General features: G+C 42.9%; 1 protein-coding gene across 5 annotated transcripts in view; it reads left to right on the forward strand.

Moving 5' to 3' along the window:
- The window catches only part of MAST4 (microtubule associated serine/threonine kinase family member 4), a 568,007-nt gene that overhangs the window by 536,879 nt on the left and 13,009 nt on the right, over window positions 1-18,119 (forward strand). For 3 of the 5 annotated variants that reach the window (XM_065873943.1, XM_065873944.1, XM_065873946.1), the window contains 8 exons: window positions 550-651; window positions 6,688-6,810; window positions 7,008-7,120; window positions 8,919-9,046; window positions 9,439-9,674; window positions 13,930-14,130; window positions 16,814-17,043; window positions 17,598-17,720. In XM_065873943.1, the coding sequence (XP_065730015.1) occupies window positions 550-651; window positions 6,688-6,810; window positions 7,008-7,120; window positions 8,919-9,046; window positions 9,439-9,674; window positions 13,930-14,130; window positions 16,814-17,043; window positions 17,598-17,720 (1,256 nt within the window). The remainder of the gene's footprint in view (window positions 1-549; window positions 652-6,687; window positions 6,811-7,007; window positions 7,121-8,918; window positions 9,047-9,438; window positions 9,675-13,929; window positions 14,131-16,813; window positions 17,044-17,597; window positions 17,721-18,119) is intronic. The other 2 variants (XM_065873945.1, XM_065873947.1) reach the window with 1 other exon arrangement.

Below are 18,119 nucleotides of genomic sequence, written 5' to 3' on the forward strand. Positions count from 1 at the left end.
TTCTTCTTCAGTCTTAGCATTTTGACCTTTCCTTTGTCTCTGGAAATGGTTATTTTTACAAAATTATTTTTTGCTTCTTGGACCTGAAGAACCCTGGGGCTGTGGCCAGGTTCTCAGTTGAGGATGATGGTAGAAGAGAAACCCTGACTCCCCATGATCCCTGGATGGGCGATCGCCTAAAACACAGAGGTTCAGAGTTTCCGCTATATTGAGCCCTCTTAATAACTAGAGGACCAATTAGTAGTGACCCAGTTCTACCAAAGAAAAGTGAATCTAAAAGGCAGATGAGAGGTACTGCTCATTGAAGTGTTCTCTCCCTGCCTTGTTGACAGCTGTGCTGTTCATATCTTGTGCGGCAGTGCTTCTCAGATTTGACTGGGCCTAGGAATCAACTGAAGGTCTTCTTAAAAATGCAGATTCTGAGTCAGCAGGTCTGGGGTGGGGCCTGAAATTCTGCATTGCTAACAAACTCCCGGGTGATGTCCACGCTGTTGGGATGTGGACCAGCCTTTCAGCAGTGAAGTCGTAAACTACTTTTCTTCCCCTTAGATGAGATCAACTGGCCTGAAAAGGATGAGGCGCCACCACCTGATGCCCAGGATCTGATTACCTTGCTTCTCAGGCAGAATCCCCTGGAGAGACTGGGAACAGGTTAGAGCACATACGTTTTAATTTTGCTAATATGCAGGAAATAATGTCAATGTGGAGCACTCAGAGGTTTGTGTTTTTGTTTTGTTTGTTTTTTTCATAGGAAACATCTGTTGGTTGATGTAGAATATGACTACAATATGTTATAACAATAATACTTTGGATTTTTTTTTCCTGATTCAGAGTAGTATGTACGCTAAGAGGGTTGGTGGCTGTTGTTTGTCTTCTTCTGTTGTTGTTTGTCTTCTTTTTTGCAAAGCAGAAATTATTCTTAATTTGTTTCAGTAAATAAACTGATTTCTTTCTCTGGAAGAAAACCTCGGGGGCACATGTACCTCTTCTGTCCTGAAGAGCATGGATCTTAACAATTTGAAACAGAGGATTAGGGATGTGGTAGTTTTTTGGTTTGTTTGTTTGGGGTTGTAAAATATATATATTCCTAGAAGGATCTGACCCAGCAGTTACTATCTGCTGGCTTTGAAACAGGTTCTCAGGACTTGAACTGATTATTGGAAATGAGTGCCTGGGGTTGATCAGCACCATGGCCCAAGAAAGAGGATTAAACAACATTGACTTTCAAGATTAAGGAGATAGTAGATTTATTTCTTGCTGATTATTTTTCCGGACTGTTCTGCCTCCAGTTTTTTGTTTTTGCCAGCTCTTTTTCCTTTTCTTCCTTATATTCTGAATAGACAGACTTAGAGATCCCAGTACAGAGTTCTAGCCAACCCCAGTATGTGAATTTATCTAGATGAGACTAAATAATAAACACATATAACATACACGCATGCACACACACATACAACACACACCACACACGTACCTGTATCGATAAAAATCTTCATCAGTGAAAATTGTTGACTTGATGGGTTGTTTACTCTGAGCTGTTTCATTCTACGCGGTTTTGCTAGAAAGATCAGAAAATACTGACGAGATCATTCTCTCACCCAGTTTTTCCAAGGCCAAAATCATTTGCAACAGCTCCAAATATATATCTTATATTGTTCTCCGCTTTTGCTCACAGCTTCCCCAGTTGGAGAGCTCAGTTCTTGCTTAAGTATGGAATGCTGTGCTACCTAGAGGTTATGATGATGCATTAAAACCCCTGGGCCCAACCTTTATTTTGTAAATAAAGTTTTATTGAAACACAGCGATGCTGTTCAGTCACATACTGTCTATGGCTGCCTTCATGCTACTCTGGCAGAATCGAATAGTCATGAACAACTGCATGGCCCACAAGGCCTAAAACATTGACTTTCTGGCTCGACAGAAAACTCTTAAAGACCCTGCATTAGAGAATCCAAGAAGTTTTGGGTTTGGTTTTTTTTTTTGGCCGTGCCATGCAGCTTGTGGTCTGTTAGTTCCCCAGTGAGGGATCGGACCCGGGTCCACAACAGTGAAAGCTCATATCCTAACCACTGGACTGCTAGGGAATTCCCAAGAAGTTTTAAAATCAGGACTCAGTTGGCAAAACTGCTTTGAGTTTCATACTGGAATACCGTGTGTTTTTTGCCTTTTTCAGTGGATGAGTGGGCCTTTAACTAGGAAAGGCAATATAATGGGACTTAAAGGGATAAACTCCAGAGTCAGATTGCCTGAGTTTAAATCTCAGCTGTGTGACCATGAGCAGGTTGTTTTCCCTTGTGTGCCTTACTTCCTCATCTATAAAATGGAGCTGATAGTAGCACTATGTCCCAGGATTTTTGTGAGGATAAAAGATCATCGACTCTGGCTCTTAGGGCCAGATGTGACACTGCTGCGGTATTATCATCTTTATTTTTCTGTGTATATAATCTCTTGCTTTCCCCTTTGGACATATGAGATTTAGAAATTGTGGTGGTGCCCCTACTTTTGGGCTGACTGAACTCTTTGAACAGAATCCTTTATATTCCTTGTCGCCCTGTTTGGTTTTCCTTTTGTCTGAAGTGACTAGCAAACTGGTTATTTCCCACCATCTGTGACCTGCAGTTAGATTTGCTTTATAGTTCAAGCGATAAGAGTAGCTGTCCAAGATTGGGTGTCAAGGCTCTGTGTGGGGCAGAGTTTTGAGGGATGATTTTACTCACTTGAGCCAAATATGAGAAACAGGGGCATTTTAAGATTGTCCTACAACAGTACAAGTATCTATTTGTATATCCTAATCAGCTGTCCCAGGGGAGTGTTGTCCTAAGGTAGGGCTAAAAATATATTGGAATCAGCACACCCCCTAAAGAGTTCCCTTCAGTGTTCGTGTGTCACTTTGGAGAGTTTTCCTCCTTAGTATTCTGCCCATTTCCGTCCTCTTTAAGAATATGTGGACACTTGATTCGGCTTTACTTAACAAGACAGGGCTATGATGGTGGTCAGTACATCCATGTTTATAGATTATACGCTGCAAGTTATCTCTGCACATTTTCTGCTTGACCGCTGCTTTTGGTCTTTTCAGGGTTTGACAGATTGAGAAACAAATCTTCTAGCAGAAGCTCAAAAGAGACATTTAGAAGACCCTGCCCAAGCTCTTAGCATTGTCAAGGAGAGCTTGTCAAACAGGCAGGTCCAACATGACAGGTCCCAGTAGGGCCCGGAGAATGAGGCTGAGAATCTCGCAGGCTTGCCATGCTGCTTCCAATGACAGCATTTTGGATTTAATGCATATTTAGCGGGCAAAATAATGCACCGTGAAAATGTACAAGTGCGCATTTGCCCGAGAGACTAGAGAGACTGAGAAAAGGAGTGTGAAGAACATAATGGATGTTTAAGAAGCGTCTATGAAGGGAGAGGAAAACTCAAAGGAGAACATCAGTGCCAAAGCATAACTTGCAATTTGGGACCTTGTCGTACTTGAACTCGACTGTTGAACTTGCAGAGTGTTGAGTGGCAGCCAGGTTCACTGGACTTGAGAGCTGCTCAGATGTGACTGACTCCCACGCATGAGCCAGCTGGGAGGTTGTGAGTCATTCCTTTATTGCCCGGAGTCTCAGTTTCCTAATCTATGGAAATGGGCATGTTACACACCTCGAGGGATTATTGTGAGGATTGAGTGCAGGCATGTTTATGAAGGTATCTGGTACATTAACCTGGTGCATAGTAGGAGCTCAAGAAATAGTCACTTTCCCTTCCCTTCCTGGCGAATTCTTACAGTGAGAGCTGACATTTGCATGAGTTCCTGTGTCTGATGATTTGTATTTGGCTCGTAAAGCCATCATCTGTATCATACCAATGGTTTAGCCCAGAGTTAATTTTTCCCCAGTGTGTCCATTTCATTCTTTTGCTCCCCATCTCTCCAAAAGTGCACGAGAAACATGACCCAGTGAGAAGCAACTGCTTCTCAGTGGGGCACAAAGGCCAAATGGTGAGAGCTGTGCACTGGGTCACCAGTGGGCTGGGGCTCCTTGGGGAGGACCCATTTGGCACTCATCACAAAGAGGAAGCGAATGCTCTCACCGGCGTGGGTGGGTCCCAGAGGTTAGCAGGTCAGGGAGCAAAAACTCCAGATATTGTCTGGAAGTGTCTTTCGAGCCTTTGGGTCTAGAGAACTGTGCTTTTCTGGGTAAAGTTGAATGACCTGGGTGTGTCAGAGCTGTCCTTTGCTGTGGCAGCTGAAGTCATAGTCATCGCTGGATAGTGCATGGTGGGCCACTAAGTAGGGCTTGACTCTTTAGACCTCAGTGTCACTGGCACAGTGAGGGAGTTGGATAGATAAATATTTAAGCCCTTTTAACTTCTCCAGGAAAAGATCACTGGAAGAAAATGTCCCTGGCAGCTGTGTTTGAGGATGTCGATTGGGATAGACGAGAACCAGGATACATGGAGACTGGGGTTGGACTGGGCAGAGGTGCTGGGGAATTGGCTGTTTGGCTGTGTTCCCCAGGATCGGCAGTCGAGAATCCATTTGTAAACTGACGCAAGAAAGATGGCAGGGTAGAATCCAAACCGAAACATGCCTCCCCCTTGTATGGCCTGTGGCGCTGTGGCACTGAGGATGGACCTGGGTGTTTTTAGACAGACCTCAGCTCAGCCCCTCTAACCCTTACTCACCTAGTAATCTTGGTCCAGTATGCTTTACTGCTTATTTACTTGCCCCATCCAAAAACGGAGTTGACAATACCTACTCCGTGGGGTTACTTTCAGTGGTTTAAGTAAAAGAAGCAGTTTCCTCCAGCATCTAGTGTAATACTAGTCAAAGTTGTCCCTCAAAACACAGGTGCTAATGCTGTTGCTGTTGGGATCAACATCAGACTTGAGTATTGTGCCATAAACACGGAAAAAGCCTGGCTGGAATTCTATATGAAGATGCTAATCAGATGCTTTGTAAAGAACCCATTCTCCCTTTTGGGGGGTGATTTTTCCACTTTGTTTCTTTCTCTCTGTTCCATTGCCTTCAGAACACCTGTCTCCCCTGGCTGGGTTTAGAGCTCTAGCCAGCCTGCCCCTGGTGCTCAAGGGGCCCAGTGGGGACAGAGCCACGTCCTTTTACAGACAGTTCCCCAGCCCCAAGATCCAAGCCCATTTTTCATTCAGATTCAATTTCTCATCCTATTCCTTTTGTACCCCACTGAGGACAGGACGAGAAGCATGAGTGACAACTGTATTAAAGAGGCATTTGCAACACACATCGAGGGGCATCTCCTGGTAGGGAGGCTGATTAGACCCTGGCACTAGTCTTGCAAGAAATCTCTCTTTCTGGAATTGTTTGAAGATTGATTCTTCCTTATCTCCCCCATCAATAGTGTGCATGTTGGTGGCAGGGCGGGGGTCTGATTTTCATGCTGGGATTTAATAAAATGTGTACCTTCTTCTCTTTACATGAGGGATAGTGTAATATTTTGATGGGGCCTGCCCTTGCAAAATCTCTCTTTAAAATCACGAACTGAATTAAAAATATTGTTTCACTGAACTGTGCTGTAATGCTAACTTGGCAAGAAGAAGCCTAAAACCTAGGGATTGTGACTGATGTTCATCACATGCGTTATAAATCTATCAAACTGGTTTGCCAGTTTCTTTTTCTCCTTTCTTTATTTTAATTTATTTATTTTTAACACCTTTATTGGAGTATAATTGCTTTACAGTGGTGTGTTAGTTTCTGCTGTATAACAAAGTGAGTCAGCTATACATATACATATATCCCCATAGCTCCTCCCTCTTGCGTCTCCCTCCCACCCCCCCATCCTACCCCTCTAGGCGGTCTCAAAGCACCGAGCTGATCTCCCTGTGCTATGCGGCTGCTTCCCACTAGCTATCTATTTTACATTTGGTAGTGTATATATGTCCATGCCACTCTCTCACTTCGTCCCAGTTTACCCTTCCCCCCTCCCCGTGTCCTCCAGTCCATTCTCTGTCTGCGTCTTTATTCCTGTCCTGCCCCTAGGTTCTTCAGAACCTTTTTTTTTTTTTGATTCCATATATATGTGTTAGCATTTCTCTTTCTGACTTACTTCACTCTGTATGACAGACTCTAGGTCCATCAACCTCACTACAGATAACTCAATTTCATTTCTTATTATGGCTGAGTAATATTCTTACTTAAGAATCTGTAGTCCACAGAATATAATTCCTACCAGTGTTAACGAGCAATCCAATAAAATCAAATGTTAACCGTTATATACTGTTTAGGGAAAATTCATCTTTATTAAAACCTTACCTCCAGAGGGAATATTGCTGTGAACACATTTTGCACCTTCTTAGGTTTTTTGGGGGTTTGTAATGAGCAAGTCTGCTTTGGGCCAGTGTGTGTCCACGTCCCCAGGTTCATCACAATGGGATTTTAAGTGGCCACATTAACCTTTGAAAAATAGAGGAAGCCATGGAAGAATCAGCAAAGAAAACCTGTGCCATAGCAACTGCTGTTAGCAAAATCAAATCTCCTGCTGATAAATTATGGAAGAATTTTTGGAGGTTTTGGTTGTAGAATGAAAAAGATTTCTCTGACTCTCTTGATAGAACTTTTTTTTGTTTTTCTTTTTTTTTTTTTGGTTGTTCTTTGAAACTGATTCTTACCTTTGCTGGGAGGATCATTTAACACGTTTCCCTCTGTCCTTCCCCTCCACTCCCTACCTCAAGGTGGTGCGTATGAAGTCAAACAGCATCGATTCTTCCGTTCCTTAGACTGGAACAGTTTGCTGAGACAGAAGGCAGAATTCATTCCCCAACTGGAATCCGAAGATGACACAAGTTATTTTGATAGTACGTGCGTTATCTGACATAAAACATGATTTGGCCTTTGTAGAAAATCAGCTCTACTTTTGCTAGTACCTTCCAGTCTTGAATGCATGGGTTCTGAAACATAATGCTGCTTTGATATAAAGACTCATAATTAAAATAGCTAAATTAAAAGCTGAAAATCTGAATAATTGGAACTGTTTCCAAACATTTCCCTGCAGCGCGGTCAGAGAAGTACCATCATATGGAGACTGAAGAAGAAGATGACACAAATGACGAAGACTTTTCTGTGGAAATAAGGCAGTTTTCCTCATGTTCACATAGGTTTTCTAAAGTAAGTAAAATATGGCATAAACATAGGTCTCTGGGAGAATCTCCTACTGGTCAGATAGTTGCTGCCTTAAACAGCTGCACAGAATTGTAAAAACCCCATGCAGTGTTTTGGGGCTTGAGATTTTTTTCGGGGGGTGGGTAATGACCCCACCATCTTGATAATCCAGAGTCCCTACCGCCCTGCTGGGGTATATTTCTCTGTTTCATGATCCAAAGATTAGTATCTTTTTTCTTTGAGGCAGAGACTTGCGTTCATAGTCATTATCGGAGTACCTGATACCATTTACATGCTGTGGTCTAGCTCAGTGCTGCCGGGCCTTGGAGGCATCCTCCCATTTCTTTCATCTTATAGTGAAGAACCGTTGAGCTCATTGTATGCAGAGCCCTCTTCTAGTGTCCCATGGAATACAACACAAAGGAGAAAGCTTGGTCCTTGACATAAGCCCAGACACTTGGGGACAGTTGATTGCGGAATGAGAAAGTCTCTTAACCGATGATAGGAAGTGTAAGTTATTATATTAAAGGGGCAGTAGAAAGCCAAGCTAGAATTTTGGAAATGGTAGAAGATAAAATCCACATTGGAGAAAGATGCTTTTTCACTGGTAGTGGTAAGATTTAAAAGACAAACAAAACGAAGACACACCTGATAGTCCTGAGATGGGGGGGGCAGGGCCCTAGGAAGATAGAAATGAACCTAGAGGGCATCCTGCCTTCCTTTTGCTATTTTCAGTAGCGATGTATTTTCTGTTGCCATGGCATCTTGCATGATTATTGTGTAGCTTTTCTATAGCACTGAGTGATTTTAGAGTGTTGCGTATCTTTTTCTGAGTGACTGCCCAGGGTGCATCTGCGAATTGGCCGGCACTGCCTTCCCCATTTATAGGAAGGACATGGGGAGGTAGGGATTTCCCTGGAGGGAAGGTGCAGGTCTGGCCCAGAGCCGGGACAGAAGCTTTGATAACACAGAGTGTGGGGTTTCCCAGTACTTGTTCTCTGGCCCATCAAAGCCAGCTCCTAAACTGTTCCCTGCCCACGGTCTCCTGTTCTTTAGCCACCTTCCTCCAAATCTCAGGAGATTATAGGAGGTCTAAGGTCCATTCCCATGAGAGCAACAAGTGACTGGGTTGGGCAGTAGTGAGCGCTTCCTGGGCTGGGCTCTCAGCTCCCTATTTTAGCTTCCATCTTCCCTGTGGTACAGCAGAGATCTCAGTTTGCCTAAGCTATGATCCCCTTCAGAAATCCTGGTACCAACATATGAAGCTGCCTGTCTGTATGTGAGATTTATAAGCCAAACAAGTAAGTACCTCTGACTCCTAACGCACTGCATCTCCCCCCAACATGTTTTGAAACAGGTCATTTATTCTTCTCTTCGCCCTCGATTCCAATTCATTTTTCTCCCTCCCGCCCCTGACTGGGGGCCATTCAATCTTTTTCTCTGTGATTTTCTTTTTCTGATTGACTTCACGGTTAAAAAGTAATCTAACATGTGCATCGATCCCGGGCCTAGAAACCGCAATGCATCTATGGATTTTGTTTGCAGATACAAAGTCCATAGTGAGAGACGGTGAGAGGGTGGTGAATTCATAGCTCCCCACTCCAAAAGGAAAAAAATTGTACATTGACCACTCACCTCAGGACTCAAGTAAACAGCATTGGAAAGTACCTTTTGAATACTCAGTCCCAGTTCAAACTTCAGTCATAGTCTCAGGTTGTTCTGCCAGGATTTGTTTGTTTTTTTTTTTTATTCTGACAATCCCTTTCAAGAAGGTATTAATAAGCACTGACTATTTGCCTTGCAGGTTTTCAACAGTATAGATCGAGGTACTCAGAATCCAGGAGAAGAAAAGGAAGACCCTGGGGACAAAACCAAAAGCACAGCTTTGCCGTCCACGGAAACATTAAGCTGGAGTTCAGAGTATTCTGAAATGTATGTGAAATTCTTTCATTAATTTAATTTAATTTTATTTTTTTAGCATCTTTATTGTATGTGAAAGTCTTGTTAACAAGTATCACGGACAGCAGCTACTAGGACAGTGGCTCTTAAACGTGAGTGTGCATCCGAATCTTCTGGAGGGGCCTGTACAAGCAGATTGCTGACCCAGGAGATCTGGGATAGGGGCTGAGAATGTGCATTTCTACCACGTTCCCTGGGATGCTGATTCTGTTGGTCTGGGCACCACACTGTAAGAATCACTGCCCTCGACATGTCTTGGTTAGGCTACCTCAGTTCCATTTTTACCTGGTTTCTTCCAAAATTCACCTTGAACACAGTTTCATAGCATGTATAGACGCATGACTTTGTTTTTGTTTTTAATGAAGGCAACAGTTATCCACATCCAACTCTTCGGATACTGAAAGCAACAGACATAAAGTCGGTTCTGGCCTGCTTCCCAAACTGGCTATTTCAGCAGAGGCAGAACAAGACGAGGCTGCCCCCCACCCCAGAGAGCTGCCTGAGCAGCGGGAAAAGCCAGCCCCGCCCCCTGAAGAGAGTGCTCGGGAGGAGCCCGAGGTCAGCACTCCGGCCAGCACCATCAGCAGCTCTACCTTGTCAGGTAAGGCCCTGGGCGCGGCCCTGCCATCCCGGCATCACCCACCACATTGAGAAGTGACTGCTGGTGCTCGGAGTCCCAGGCCTGGCCCAGCCAGGCAGCTATGATGGGCATTTTGTGCCACTAGGCTCTCTCCATGGCCCCACTCCTTGAGCTTGGGCTATGGGCTCCTCAGAACTGAGATCAGATGTCTCAGACCCCTCCTTAGTGCATGGCTGTACAGCACGTCCTTCTTGCTTCACCTGGAGCCTTCACATCCTCTGCTGGGTTTCAGTGGCGTCCTTGGATGGCTGTCAGAACACAGTAAGGGGGCATGTTCTCTGTCGTGGGTACAAAGGCGTGCCTTGTGAAGTTGCATCTAACTCAGAGTTACAAGTAAGCGACCCTATTAAACAGTCAAATGGTCAAACTTACCCTCAACAGTGTTGTACATCACCACCCATAAGGTACCGTGTAAGCCAGTTTTCCTTCTGCTGTTGAGACGGGTGGTTGTTTCTTTGGAGGAGTTGGCTTTTGTCATGGGACCACTTATACCCGATAACCAAGCAGTCTGCACGTGAGACCCTCAGTGCAGCAAGATGCTTATTCTGTTTGCATAGCTGGCTAGAAACAGAGGCTGATGAGAATCTCAGGGACGTATAAAAAAAGAAGACAAGCAAGAAATTAGGTGGGCAAACATCTTGTATCTATGATGGTAAAAAAAAAAAAATACCTCATACCTCGATCTATACTTTTGAAGTGTTTTACTTCAAAAGTAACTTGGATATAAAGTTTCTTTAAGGGAAAAAAAAAAAAAGATGCTTATTCTGTGAGGTTCACGGATGGAGCGGGGAGAGAGGAGTCAGGAATACTGACACAGTTCAAATCGGTGTCTCGTGCGCCTATGAAAGAACTCCATTGCACACAAGCTGCCTTCCCAGCCTCTGGATAACTGACGCAAATAACCCTAAGACATCTTCGGGTGTGTGAGACAGAGTGGGGCTTGGGCCTTTCCTATGGGGGCACTTCATGGTGTCACTTTTATGTGAAGTAAACCTTCCTGACACCAGGAGCAGTATCTCCACAGGTTTTTAAAATGCTTACTGTATCATGGTTACTTGGGGCCTTTAATCACGGAGGTGTCCTCATTAGATGATCGGCCTTGTGCCTCCCTCAGAGCAAGTCCTTGAAGTGCATTTCAAATATTATTCGGTGTATAAAAATTGTATGCACAGCATGTCCTTCTACAGAGCAATGTGTATTTATGCTTAAAAAATAAAAACATGGATATGGATTAAGGTTGCTATGATAAATGTTTTCATTAAGCCATATCCAGTATGCTATATTGATAACCATGAGTGATTCCAAGAATTTTCATGAACATTTTTTTAACTTACTGAATATTCGTGGTGTCATGTTTTCATCTTGTTTTGAATCATTTCAAAATTACCAATTTTACAGGCTGGGTTTATTTCCGCCTCACTAAAAAGTCTGGTCCTGTGTAGCTTCCCATGAGCTTACAGTTGATCATGGGGAAGAAGGCTATTGGGTTTTTTCCTTCTCTCTCTTCACCTCAGTTCTGTTTCCATGTAGGAAAGTTCCACTAGTCCTAAATCAGAGAGCCAAGAGAACAGCAGGGAAGAAGTAGTGTAGAAACAAGCTAGTGGTCTAAGATGGCTGACCATTTTTAGTTCATCTTGGTAATCAGATCAAATGTAGTTATGTCAAGTGTTTTATATTTCTGGTTACTAAGTTCTCATCTGTTTCTTAGTTATTATTTACTCTGAATAGAGTTACCTCTACTTCACATTTGTTCTTAATATGATGAATTGTTTATGATCTCTTGGTCTCTTCTGCCTACTCACTATCAGAAAGGTAGGAGGTAAAGGGAGGGGAATGGTGTCTAAGCATTTGATTGATTACTTTCACAATGAAAAGAACAATCTGTCTATATCCTGCTATGCGTTATGATTAATAGATTCAAACCACCTTTCTCTCTGTCTCCCCCATACACACACTAAAACTAATCAAAGACCTTGGGGGCCGTACAGAATAGAGAGATGAGCTGATTTGCTCACAGCCAAGGGTAATTAGGGAATCTGAAAACCGTGACTGTAGTAAAATTAAATTTGTTGATTTTTATATTGCTCCACCATCAAAAAGAAAGAATCCTTGACATTTACAGAACATTAAGGTGACATTATCTACCACTGGCAGAAAAGAAACACACGTTTATATACAGTGCTGTGAGATGAGATGGCGGGATGAAATGGCGGAGGCAAGAGGGAGGGATGATAAAAGAGAACATTGAATATTCACACTCTGGCATTTAGGGAAGTTCAGCTTTATACCTGTCTCTCTTTTCATGACTACAATGTATTTGAATCAGTGAAAAGTAAGTCTTGAAGTTTTAGGTGTAGTGCTTGAATGCGTCCAACAAATTATTCATTGTGAAGAGATTCAGCTTCTCAGTTTATGCTTGTCCGTGATCCTATCCAAGCCAAATTAGAAAGGAGAAGGGAGTGTGTAACTTACCCCAAAGTAAACTAAACGTTTTTTGAGATAAGATTTTTTTGATGTGTGAAGCAGTTTTTGTCAAGTCCCTCAGCAGTTGATTTCTTCATTTAGAGTGAATAGAATAGATATGCTGTTATGTGGGACTGAATTTGGCATATAGAAGTAGAAAGGTTGTTGATATTTGCCTTAAGATCGTCTTCCTTAGTAGGTCAGATGGGTGTCACGTGGAAGTTTGTGAATCTTACCCTGTACCTACAGCACAGCAGGTGGCCGCGAGCTGTGCTGTGCCCAAGCCCACTGTCCCAAGTCCAAGCCTTCCCTTAGCTTGGACCCCACCTGTGGGTCTGTGCCACCTCTGTGAACTAGGACCAAACCTGCCGTGCAATCGAATGATGTGTATATGGCACTGTAACAGAAATGTGAGTTAAGTCTGATTAAGCCTGTTCTCTAGGCAAAGAATGTCATGGTCAGCACTTTAAAAGGTGCTGGTTGGCCTTTCCAAGGATCATTTATAATGGTATTAAATTCTCTGTGTGGATTGTATATCTTAATGTGGTGATACTGTTGATGATTTTTAAAGCACAGGGGCCTTATAATATAGCATTTAGAAGGAAAAAGAAGATAAGCATTGTTTTTTTCTGGACAAAGATGTATTATCAGTGATTAAAAAAAAGAAGGAAAAAAAAAAACCCAGAAAACTGATAGCCTGTGAAAGAAAGAATAGGAGAAACCAAAAGGGATGGTCACTTGGCTTTTTTCAACATGTTACTTCTGACAAGAGTAAAGAACTTTCTTTACTCTGGGCGTGTGCAATTACCAGACTGGTATCAGTGATTTTCCATTTCTGCCTCCTTCTACGTGGTTACATGTTCTCTTATGTTCCTCTGCTGAGGGAAGTCCTAATTTTTTAACTTAAAAAAAAAAAAAAAAACTCTCCAGTGTATACTGAGGATTAATAAAATTAAAAATAAAGAAGGTGTGATGGCTGGCTTAGAGGGGGACAAATCTTTCACTTCCGGTAACTTCAGGGCAGATCAGCATTTGGCACTGTCTAGTCTAAAGGCAAGAAGATGTAGGGAACCATTGGGTACCATGGTGAAGCATACCCTTTGTCTTGGCCTGTGAAATTTACAAGGAGCTCAGAGTGAAAGCCCGTGTGGGAAGTCAAAGGCGACGCTTTAGGCACTTTTCCATAAGTTACAAACCTGAGCCTAAGTGTGAGGTGTGGCCTAGAAAGATGGCAGGAGGTGACAATGGGTATAAATGTCCACGAAGTGACTAAATGATGTCCACATAGCAAAAAACCAATATTAACAGCACTGCTGCTGCTGATCATTGTGTCATAGGATGATCATACCATACGGTGGGACTTGTGCGGTTCATGAGCTGATGTTTGGTTCATGGCCTTTCGTGGTGGGGTCGGGGGGAAGAGTTGTCTCTACTAGGGTTGTAAAAGACAGATTCTAAAAAGTAATCTCCTAGTTAAATGGAGTCAATTGAGAGTTAGTGGACTTGTGTACAAGTAGAACGAAATCTGAACGGAAACCTCTTTCATTCTTCCTCCTCCGTGCCACTTTTCTCAAACCGGTCACGTGATTTTCATGTTTGCCTGACACCACGTGGACTCATGAACCACATGGGCGTCTGTTTCCCAGCGTTTGTCCTTCCTTCTCTCTCTCTCTCTCTCTCCCTCTCCCCGCCTCTCCCCACCTCTCCTATCCCAGATTTTCCTGAACATGTTTATCCCTTCTTCTTTGTACAGTTGGCAGTTTTTCAGAGCACTTGGATCAGATAAATGGACGAAGCGAGTGTGTGGACAGTACAGATAATTCCTCAAAGCCCTCCAGTGAACCCACTTCTCACGTGGCTCGGCAGCGATTAGAAAGCACAGAGAAAAAGAAAATCTCGGGGAAAGTCACAAAGTCCCTTTCTGCCAGTGCTCTGTCCCTCATGATCCCGGGAGGTAGAGAGACATCTACTTGCATGACATTGTGTGATTTGTGCATGTTCACCCCCCGCCCCCAGTTTGCAATGCTGATTGACATACAAGATGGCTTGAAACAGTAGTGGGTGCTGTCCTGGCGCAGCCCTCCAGAGTGTCTCCCTGCAAGACCTCCAGAGCTCCCAGGGGCATATGTGGTTTACTCCTTCTCGCTTCTTTCTGCAGCAGGAGATGAGGCAGGCTCTCTTCCCACGAAGGCTTATTTCTTTTATTTGTTTTCTTTCCTTTTCTCCCACGCCCCCCAAGTTAAGTGATAAATTTCCCTCTTCTGAATAATTTTTCTTCCCTAGACTATGCATCATTTGTATCCTTTATGGAGCTGTTAACAGCATCTGTGTTGGAAAGCTAAGTATAGTTTTTCTCATCTAATTAACGAGGAAATCGACACAGAGAACATAAGTTTTTCATTTCTGGGGATGCAGAGTCACAGACAGCACTGAAATTACAAGGTTTACCAGCCCTGTCTGTTGGGTTATGCTTCCTCCTACTGGTATTATTTTCTACCCTATATTAAAAAACTGGGCTTAATTAATGGTTTTGTTCAGTTGCAGTATGTTTCCACAACCTAGTTTTGCCTCTGCTAATCACAAAGTCTACAGTAATTCCACTGGCTGAGATGAAAATATATACCCTGGTGGTTACGATTTATCACTCAAATGACAGTAAGAGAGTGGAAGTGGCAGTCGAATTATATCGCAGATGGCTTGCAGTTGGAAGAATACAGACCATGTATAAAAGGGATTGTTTACATTGTTGAAATTTCAAATTCCTGCAGAAAGAAATTGGGTAAAAACAAAAGCTCCCTGGGGGGTAATGCTCACTGTAGCATATTCTCATTTCTGGGAAATGTCTGTGTAGCACCATAAAACAAACACCTGTCTCCCTAGTTTGAGTGACTATTCATAACCAGAAGGCAATGGCCCCAGTGCAGCTGCAGTCAGGAAGGTAAGTGGGATGTGGTCCAGTCCACTTTGAGAGCTGATGAGAAAGCCCACATCTTGGTGAATGTAGGTCAGTTCTTCAGTCGGAGGAGATAAGGTAAAATGTACTGAGGTAAAGGGTCGGGGGCCTGGCTCTTTTAGCAGTTTGGATCTGTGTATCCACTCTATCTTCTTCCTGCCTTTGCATGTGTTGACGTTCCCTGCCCACCGGTGTGCATCTGTTCACCTGGCCTTTGGATGAGACAGAGGTAGCCAGGAAAAAAGGGTCAGGATGCCACATGAAGTCAGAAAGTGAAGGAGCTTGGATAGTGATACATTTAGCTAATTGTTTTCCTTTGGACAGACATAGGCATTAGAGCAAAAGTTAGTCGGGATACTTTCAGTTTGCTGTGGCCACGATGTTACTCACCGAACCCCGGGAGGCTTCAGGTGCGCTGGCCCTTTGTAGCCTGGCCTTGACTGAGCTCACATTTAAGCCTCAGCATCTTTTTGTAGGTTATTCTTTTTCACACACACACACGCACACACGCACACATATGCACACGCAATCTCACATGACCAGTTAGGATCTGTTTAGATTCACATAGATGAAACAGTGATAAGAGCTATAAGTTAAAAGTGTGTTTGTTCATAAAACAAGGAAAACAGAATAGTATTGGTGTTGAAGAATATGAAGTGAGTTTTTCTTAAAATTTGTCTATCCACCTGCATTATCCTCTCAGAAACCTTGCTAGAATTACAGGTAATATATGAAGAGAATCAGTTCTAATCATAGTAATAAGGAATGATTCTTTTATAGAGAAGTTAACATTACAATGTTTTCTTGATCAAAATTATTTAATCGGTACTAGTTCAGTAATATTATGAAAAAGCAGAGGTAAATTGATGAATTGCTTTCCAGGCCAGGTTTTTTCGAAAAGAACCATGTTAACGTTATTTAGGGCAAGATTTGGAGCCTGAGTATCTTTTACTACAGTCCATACAGCCTTCCCTGTGTGAGGCTATACCTGAAATTTATGCACCTATGATTTGTTTATTTATTTATTTATTTATTTATTTGGGGGGCTGCATTGGGTCTTCGCTGCTGCATGCGAGCTTTCTCTAGTTGCAGCGAGCAGGGGCTACTCTTAATTGTGGTGCATGGGCTTCTCATTGCGGTGGCTTTTCTCGTTGCAGAGCACGGGCTTCTAGGCGTGTGGGCTTCAGTAGTTGCAGCATGCGGGCTCAGTAGTTGTGGCACACGGGCTTAGTTGCTCCGCGGCATGTGGGATCTTCCCGAACTAGGGATCAAACCCTTGTCCCCTGCATTGGCAGGCGGATTCTTAACCATTGCCCCACCAGGGAAGTTCCTGTTTCTTTAATTAAAAGAAAGTGCATTAAAAGATCACAGTCCGATAGCAGTGAAGTTTCGCGTGTTTTTTAATTTGTGTAGAGAACTAAGAAGTTGTAACTTCAGAATGTGAGTTTAAAAGTTAGTTTAAAAAGAGCCATTTCTGAGATTTCTTTGACAGGCTTCTGTCAAGTTACCAGTTACCATGCTAGTTACCAGTATAAATATTTTTATATTATTTCTTCTTTATTAGAAAGGAATGGATTTGTATTGTGACTGTCCTCCCAATCCCAGCAGGGCTACCTAGTGAGGGCTACCTGAGAGCAGTTTGTGGGACCAGGATGAGCTGTGATGACTGGCTTCTCTGTTGCAGATATGTTTGCTGTTTCTCCACTGGGAAGTCCAATGTCTCCCCATTCTCTGTCCTCGGACCCTTCTTCCTCAAGGGATTCCTCTCCCAGCCGAGATTCCTCAGGAGCTTCGGCCAGTCCGTACCAGCCCGTTGTGATCCACAGTTCAGGGAAGAACTATGGTTTCACCATCCGAGCCATCCGGGTGTATGTGGGAGACAGCGACATTTACACAGTGCATCATATCGTTTGGGTAAGAACGACAGTCTCTCTTTCTGGCTAGTTTTTGTTCCCAGCCAAACTGGAGAATAAATATGTCAGCTGAGGCATAGTTAACAGTAAATGATTTTTCTCTTAAGCTGGCATTTGGGACCTGTTTCATACTCCTGCCCTTTATCTATGTGGTGGGATTGAATTTGGCAATAGTTAATTCTTTCTCATAATTCTGTTAGTCTTCATATCTGATTAACCACTCTGCATACCAAGCTGGTAGAAACAGTCAAAGATAGTCCTGTTTTTATCCTTCTTTCATTCTTCTTTTCTTAGATTTTTTTTCCCTAGCCTTCCTTTTTTTTTTTTTTTTAAGTACGTTCTCAGATCACCTGAAATTGTTTAAGGAGCTATAGAAATTACCCTATTTTAGGATGATGACAGAAAAAGAATAGCAAACCTTGTCTTACTGGTTTCCTCTTAGGAGCTCAGGATCGTTTGCTGATTAACTCAGAACACTGAGCCACAAGAAACAGTAGGTGTCAGGGTTGTCATTTGTTTGCTTATTAATATATATACTCTCCTCTTGGACTTTAGAATGTAGAAGAAGGAAGTCCAGCTTGCCAGGCAGGACTGAAGGCTGGGGATCTGATCACACACGTCAATGGAGAACCAGTGCATGGACTCGTCCACACAGAAGTTATAGAGCTCCTGCTAAAGGTACTATCTTTTTGATGTCATGGCCATCCAGATGAAGGAGGTAGCCAGAAAGAACTAGTACCAAGAGTTCTTTGCTCAGGGTCTAGAGTTCTTCTATATGGCACATCCATACACACTCAGTCTCGTTGCTGAGAGAATATTCGGTAGTCTGTTTAATGTAAAGGCAAAAATAACATGAATTTTTTGGTTTTATATCATGAAATGCACGTTCGTATATCTGCACAGTCACTTCCTAATTTAATTTTGCTTCTTATCCTAAATTACAAATAGAGTTCTCTTTGTTTATGTACCGCACATAGTAAAATCTGTTTGGAAATCGTTCATCCTAAAGGCGATTTTCTTCAATAAATTTTATTCCATATAGCAGAAGACAAGGTAGTATTAAACTGTGAGGTCAGA

Source organism: Phocoena phocoena, chromosome 3 (assembly GCF_963924675.1).
Source record: "Phocoena phocoena chromosome 3, mPhoPho1.1, whole genome shotgun sequence".
In the NCBI taxonomy this organism is placed as follows: domain Eukaryota; kingdom Metazoa; phylum Chordata; class Mammalia; order Artiodactyla; family Phocoenidae; genus Phocoena; species Phocoena phocoena.